The 7,483-nt window shown below is 45.2% G+C and overlaps 1 protein-coding gene across 1 annotated transcript in view; it reads right to left on the bottom strand.

Annotated features, from left to right (window-relative positions):
• Positions 1-663: 663 nt before the first annotated feature.
• The window catches only part of LOC108676918 (calpain-7), a gene marked incomplete at its 3' end in the record, with an annotated part of 8,862 nt that continues 2,042 nt past the window's right edge, over positions 664-7,483 (bottom strand). The window contains exons 5-12 of the mRNA XM_047883289.1: positions 6,281-6,998; positions 5,350-5,435; positions 5,290-5,318; positions 4,407-4,651; positions 3,875-3,947; positions 1,821-1,956; positions 1,173-1,378; positions 664-846 (exon numbers count right to left, since the gene is read on the bottom strand). Of these exons, the coding sequence (XP_047739245.1) occupies positions 664-846; positions 1,173-1,378; positions 1,821-1,956; positions 3,875-3,947; positions 4,407-4,651; positions 5,290-5,318; positions 5,350-5,435; positions 6,281-6,998 (1,676 nt within the window). The remainder of the gene's footprint in view (positions 847-1,172; positions 1,379-1,820; positions 1,957-3,874; positions 3,948-4,406; positions 4,652-5,289; positions 5,319-5,349; positions 5,436-6,280; positions 6,999-7,483) is intronic.

The following is a 7,483-nucleotide window of genomic DNA, read 5'->3' as shown; positions in this document are numbered from 1 at the left end:
CCGACACCTGCACCATGATCATGGTTAACTCTCTGTCGTCTGACATGAGAAACAGGAGTAATATTGTCATACAAGCCTACTTCCCAAAAAAGTAATACGTTGCTAGTGCAAAGTGACTTGAACTGATGGTTGCCGCCACGCCGCCACGTACGACAACTTTAAAATGTTCTCTGTTGCGTACAAACGTCCGTCCTTGGGTTGTAACACTCAATAGTTTGCGTATAATTTCATTTGAAAGTTATATTCCCAGATACGGCTATAGAGGGCAAAAATATAAATAAATATAAAAATGAATTCTTTAAAGTAACTAAATCTCAGAAGTCCAGGAAGTTCTTCCGATTTCCTGAAAAACCCAAGCTAGGAAATCGCGTCGACGTCCAAGTTATGTTCAACGTAGAAAAGACGATGGACCTTAACACTGAATACACCGCAGCCCCGTTTGATATAAAAAGAAGAGGATAGATCTTGTATCGCAAAGGCATCTCTGACTTGTTAATAAGTATGCATAGCGATAAAACTTAACTCTTTTGTACATTGTCTACGATCGTAAAGGTCACGAACTTCTCGCCTAGATCGTAAGGATTAGGTACATACCTCGTGCTGGTTGATGCAGGTAACCTTATCTTACCTCGTGCTGCTGGATGCAGGTATCCTTTATCTCACCTCGTGCTGGTGGATGCAGGTATCCTTTATCTTATTGAAGGAGAAGGGGCAGGTGGAGTAGACTCTTAAGGAGTACGCGATGGTTCGCTGCTTCTCGTACTGCGACACGACGAGCGTGAAGCGCTGAGTGCCGGCGCCCAGCACGAGCTTGCAGAGGTAGTGCGGTGAGTTGATGCGCACGCCCTCGATGTACGGCAGCGGGTCAGCTGCTCGAAAAACGTGTCAACAGAACGTGTGCTCAGGGAACATTAATTCTGATAAAAAATATAAACCATATCGATACATGTGTGATCAGAACGTGTGTTCAGGGAACATTCACTCTGCTATAATATTAGAGCCGTATATTTTGCCAGTCTGTCATTAATGGTCTCCTGATTAGCTAAATCAGAGCCGTATTTTCTGCCAGTCTGTCATTAATGGTCTCCTGATTAGCTAAATCAGAGCCGTATATTCTGCCAGTCTGTCATTAATGGTCTCCTGATTTTGGATGCAGGTATCCTTTATCTCACCTCGTGCTGGTGGATGCAGGTATCCTTTATCTTATTGAAGGAGAAGGGGCAGGTGGAGTAGACTCTTAAGGAGTACGCGATGGTTCGCTGCTTCTCGTACTGCGACACGACGAGCGTGAAGCGCTGAGTGCCGGCGCCCAGCACGAGCTTGCAGAGGTAGTGCGGTGAGTTGATGCGCACGCCCTCGATGTACGGCAGCGGGTCAGCTGCTCGCAACATACGTGATCAGAACGTGTGTTCAGGGAACATTAACTCTGATAAAATATCAGAACCGTATTTTCTGCCAGTGTGTCATTAATGGTATCCTGATTGGACGTAGTGAATAAAAGGAAAGAAATCAACAAAATGACATGATATTCAAAATGCTAGAGATTCAGGGGTAAATTTGAGGTCTTTTTTAACTGAACGAAGGCTAACTCAGTTAACCGCATGGTTGAATTCAGCCACCGATAAAGTATCAGTCAACCTTTTCTACAGACAGAAACTCTCGTTACACGGCCTTTAGGCACGAGAGCATTAACAAATGTTAATGCTTCCTTAGACAAAGGATTAGCCCCTTGGTATACGGAGTAGGCAAGTCTCGTTACCGAGCCTAAAGGTACGAATAGCATAGAGGTTGGTTAGTGTATGAGTAGGCGCAGGACTGACATGGATAGAAGACTCTCCTGCCGCCGGTCTTGTAGACTAGCAGCGTGATGTACTCTTTGTTGTGACGGAAGTCTTCGATGTCGGTGATGTGGCGCGTGAGCAACACCCACACCGCTGTCGGGGCGCTCGCCCGTACCTGCACAACCACATACATCAATAAAGACACATCATCCTGCAGCCTATACCTTCACTACATCCACTAACTGTTAGAATATACCCTCAATACATCCACATGTTGTCAGCCTCTACTCTCACTACGGCGTAATCCACCTATTACCGTCCTATCATCCACCTATTATTCTATAAAACGATTATCGTGACGTCTGCTTCAAACGAACTTCAAAAGCACGTTACACATAAATTTAATAGCAAGCGAAAAATAAAAAGACACGAGAAAGGATGAGAACGACTTAAGCACAAGATTCATAGGTTCTACAAAATAGTTCCGTATTTAAGCGTCGACGAAACACTGTTAACGAAAGAGCCAAGGCTACGGAAGCCGGCAGACTGTTCCAGGGTCCGGCGGCGGCGACCGGGAACGCGCTGTCGCCGCCGGTAGATAAACGTGAAGATGCTACGACGAGGTCCGCTGTTGACAACGAGCGCGATCGTCTTCTAGAAGGCAGATTCGATACGCGCTGCAAACTTTCCGCGCGATAAGAAGGCGTAAGACCGAAAAGGCATCAGAACGTCAGAACAGCGACCTTGAACTGCGAGCGCTGCGAGCGCTTGAACAGCAGCGTTCATTACGTATTGCAATTGATTAAGTGCTGAGGTCGGAATTCCATTGAGTGATTGCCATATCAGGTCAGAACAATCGCCACCACGAGAGCCTCGACGACCGGCCTCGAGAGAATTCGGCTGACGCTACGAATTCGTCGCAGAGTCCCAAAACAAGCGGAGATGGCTTTGGCAATGAGATTATTCCTAGATAGAAAGTTTCAAGTTCAGCTGAATGCCGGGGTTGCGAACCAAAGATGCAGGCGTGACGAGCACGTTGCCCAAGCGAACAGGGTTGGCCGTAAGCTGATGCTAGCGCCGAGCTGTCGCGAACCAAATAAGGTAGGTTTTTGATTCATTGACCTGAAGCCGGTTGGAACGCATCCAGTCTGAGATGTCTGGCCATGCAGACAGACATCTGGCCCTGCAACGCTGGGAACGCCGGCGCACAGTAGCCATAAATTTAGGTGTCCACGGCGAACATATGTGAATTCAAACTAAGTGAATCAATTATGTGCAACACGTCGACAGTATATAACAGGAAGAGGATCGGGCCGACGACTGATCCCTGTGGTACGCCGCAAGTGAACAACGATGGCGTAGATGAAGAGTTCCCGCGTCGAACACATTGGAATTTATTGCTGAGAAAGGACTCGAAACACCGCAGGACTGTGACGCGCAGGGAACTATCTTCAGCCGGACAGCTGAAGATAGTTATTCAGCCTTCGGGCCATAATGCGTTTCTAGAGTTTCGACAAAATCGACTCGTTGGAGATGGGTCGCTATGATTTGGGATCGGAAGCGTCAATGTCTGGTAGGCGTAATGTAAGCTGATTTGAAGTTCATCGGAACAACACCGACAGTGAGGCAACGGTTGAAAAGTTCGACCAGAAAAGGTGTTAGGGTTACAACATTCCCCCTTAATTAGTGACGTAGGCAACGGATCGCCATAATCCTCCTATTATCATCAAACACAAATATTATCCACCCTGAACATCAGACCTAAGAGGTCCCACGTGCAGGTACTCTGGAATGCACGGCCTCACTTTGTTCGCTCATGAGGTAAGCCAATGCGAGCCAACAGTCAGCTGGAGGCACTCAAACTATCCTACTATACATAAGCGCCGTGCCAAATTGTCCAATATTCAGACACTATACAGACTGGAGGAACATGCACGCAGTGACCACTCCAACAAGAAGACAATATCTCGGGTTTTGTGTTTGTTCATACACGACAAAAGTTCGAAGCAAATTCGAAAGTTGTATGACTGAAGGCCGCGCATCAACAGCGCGTTAACAAGTAAAAAGAATTACAATACTTAAGTACCCCTCACCTCTAATCTGTACTGAGGGTTGTCGCCCAGGTTGTAAAGATCTTTGGCCGGTCCCATGCCTGCGCTCCACGCCCTGAAACAAACGCTTCAATCATGAAACAAACGCTTCAATCACTCCACCAAAACAACGAACTTTTCTCGTGGATACTAGTGAGAAATTGGAGAACAGAACACGTGTCGACCCAACATGAAAACTTTCAATACTACGGCATCACAAAATTGAGTTAATCTCCAGAAAATCCGGGCTGTTTTGCGTGCTCCTGCCTCCAAGCTTTGTACAAAACTTAGGATCAGGGACCGAATCCCAACGCCTGCATGAGTCCGAGGTATTTTTCTGGTCGATCTTCTAAAATCTAAATAACTATAAGTTGTACTTATTGTTCAAGTACCGTATAGGAGCACTGCAAAGGCTGAATTACTTCAGCACAACTCAAGTCCTTCTTCTGTGATCCGTAACGAGTTTTTTTCCAGACGAGATTACAATAACCAAATCTTGAAGCAAAGACGAAATAAAGCACGAAGCAGGGCTGACCTGTGCGTGCAGTATGTGTGCGTGAAGAGCGCAGGGTTCCAATTCATGTAGATGACGTCAAAGAAATGTATTAAGCTGTCGTAGTCGATCCAGAAGACGCCATTATCGAACATCTGGGCGCTTTTAGGGTCGAAATTGAGTGCTTTGCAGAGTTCTGGCGTCCAGTTCTTAGTGTCCAGTTCTGAGTAGTTGCCTTTCCAGCGCAGGTGCGACCAGGGGTTCTTGAGCATGAACAGCCGCTTGCCCTGCACAACGTAAACTTCACTTTAGAGGCAATTAAAATGAATTAATAAGATGGACATGAGCATTGCTATAGAACTTCAACACGAGCCTTCCATGTGGTAAGTAGGTCAATAGTAGTAAGTAAATAGGATATATGCAATACTAGACACTATTACTAATAGGCAAGTAAGTATAATACTACTGTAGGTAGTAGGTAAGTATTACTACTAGTCAATATTACTACTAGGTGAGTAGGTCAATACTAGTAAGTAAGTAGGCTATATGCAATACTACCTGTAGTCACTATCATTACTTGAACATCGCTGCAGTTAACTGATATTTGTCCATTGTCAAGTAGAAGAGAAGACTCGACTCAGTACAACATTAGTCTTTAATACAACAATGAGCTTTAGTGCAACATTAAATATCAACATCTTTTTATGTCATGGATTAATAATGTGCATCTATTGCAGCCTGGAGCAGATGTTGATCCAGCATTGAACCAGTAGACCAAAGTAATGAATTTTAGTTTGATAATTGGAGATAATGTTGAATTGCTAAGTAGCCGGGAGGTTTTCAGAGCAACATTGTCTCTGTCACATGAAACATGGCGTGAAGCTCACCATGATCTCTGTCACATCCAACATGGCATAAGGCTCACCATGGTCTCTGTCACATCCAACATGGCATAAGGCTCACCATGGTCTCTGTCACATCCAACATGGCATGAANAGTCCCGCTCTGTCAGCCTCGGCGTCCGTCATGTCGCCCGTCGCGACCGTCACCAGCACGTCGCCCTTGTGGAACCTGCGACACGACAACCTCTTCATCTCCATTGCTCATATTTTGGGCCTCAATATAATATGAAGTTTTAGAAGTTCATTGAGGAAAGCTCCTCTTCTGAATGATTCACGAGTATGAGATGATAATTGTATGACATCATCCGAAATCTTCCAAGTCATCTCAGACATGGGATCATGGCATGTTCACCTTCAAGGCTGCTGAATTGCTTAAGAACAGTTACTTCACAACTTTATACTCGATGCAACAAAATGCATATGAGCTGAGAACAGACAACTTATAAGTTGATGAATGCTATGAACAGCGCATTTTGAGCATAAATTTATCATATTTCGTGGTGGCCAATTCCTTAGGATTGCCAAGATTGAAGCAGCGAATTGTTTGGTTTGGAAGCCAGAGTAAGCTTTGAAAATGCAGATCGAAATCGGGTAAGTGGCGAGGTGGTTAAGAATCAGCGACATGCCATCATGGCCTAATAGAAGCTGGCGCCGCTATATAAATACATAGATAGTGATAAAAGCGTTATTGAAAGCACGTCGTAATATAATTCGATTCAGAGACGTGCAATTCATCGATAAAACATATAAAAGTGAGAAAATTAGGTATATTATGCTTTGATCATGTCTTGGTAGATCCAGCAAACGATTGGGGTCACAGCGTTTTGCTAAACAACCTAGTGGCATTGAATATACGACCATGTCAACACGAAATACGACCATGTATTTCGTGTTGAATGTTTTCTCACATCAGTGAGCTACCATTCGTAATGTTACAAAACAACGAACCTTCCGAACCTTATGTATTCGTTCCCTCTATATCTATGAGCTATCCTTTGTAATATTATAACAAACCTGTCGTAAATTTTTCTGAATGTGGCATCCTTATTGAAGTCCTTGTCTGACATGGACAGGCGCTCAGGCACCCAGCCGGTGAGGGCGTAGAGATCAATGTTGCTGTTGGAGCCTGGGAAGTCGTAGCCGCCCATGACTTTCATGTAAGCCTTCTCAACGAGCGAGATCCAGAACTCGTTCTTGTTACTCGAGAAGGAACACAACAGCTGATTGTGTCTGCCCACGGGCAGGTAATCGTCTATGATGATCTTGCGAGCGATGCCATTAATGTGGAGCTTGATCATGTACTTGCCACAGGGGTTGTACACGGGATCACCATTACGGTTCTTGGGGAAGATGATGTCAGTGATAAGTCTTTTCTTAAAGCGCTTCTCGTACAGAGCGCTCACCGCTATACTCGCCACAAACGAACAGTCCGACACGCATGTCTGCTGGATGCTGAAGCAGTCGATGAGCTCGATCATCTTGGGGTCCCGCGACAGTTCCTCAGGTCGCGCCCAACGCGCGAATTTCTCTTTCTGCTTGGGGGCAAGGAGCAGGAAGCCGTCCTTGTCTGTGAATGGCAGGGAGTAAGCGAACTTCTCCTTCAGGTCTATGGCCATGAAAGGCACGTACTCGCGCCCGTTGACGGTCGACGTAGAGCGCAGCACCAGCAGCTCTTCTCGTGTGTAGGCGCTGCCGCCCGACACTTGCCTGCTCACCGCGGCGTTGGTAGCGGCTGCACAAGACAAGCATTTACAGTAAAAACGGAATGTGGCTTTCTTTGATTTACAGTCCAGGCAAAATGTGTATTTCTTTCATTTACAGTCCAGGCAAAATGTGTCTTTCTTTCATTTACAGTCCAGGCAAAATGTGTCTTTCTTTCATTTACAGTCCAGGCAAAATGTGTCTTTCTTTCATTTACAGTCCAGGCAAAATGTGTCTTTCTTTCATTTACAGTCCAGGCAAAATGTGTATTTCTTTCATTTACAGTCCAGGCAAAATGTGTCTCCCATTGATTTACAGTCCAGGCAAAATTTGTCTCCATTGATTTACAGTCCAGGCAAAATTTGTCTCCCATTGATTTACAGTCCAGGCAAAATTTGTCTCCCATTGATTTACAGTCCAGGCAAAATTTGTCTCCCATTGATTTACAGTCCAGGCAAAATTTGTCTCCCATTGATTTACAGTCCAGGCAAAATTTGTCTCCCATTGATTTACAGT

The sequence above is a fragment of the Hyalella azteca genome, unplaced genomic scaffold, assembly GCF_000764305.2.
Source record: "Hyalella azteca isolate HAZT.00-mixed unplaced genomic scaffold, Hazt_2.0.2 contig12535, whole genome shotgun sequence".
NCBI lineage: Eukaryota > Metazoa > Arthropoda > Malacostraca > Amphipoda > Hyalellidae > Hyalella > Hyalella azteca.
The sequence above is the reverse complement of the archived record's forward strand: the minus strand, read 5'-3'. Positions and strand labels throughout refer to the sequence as shown.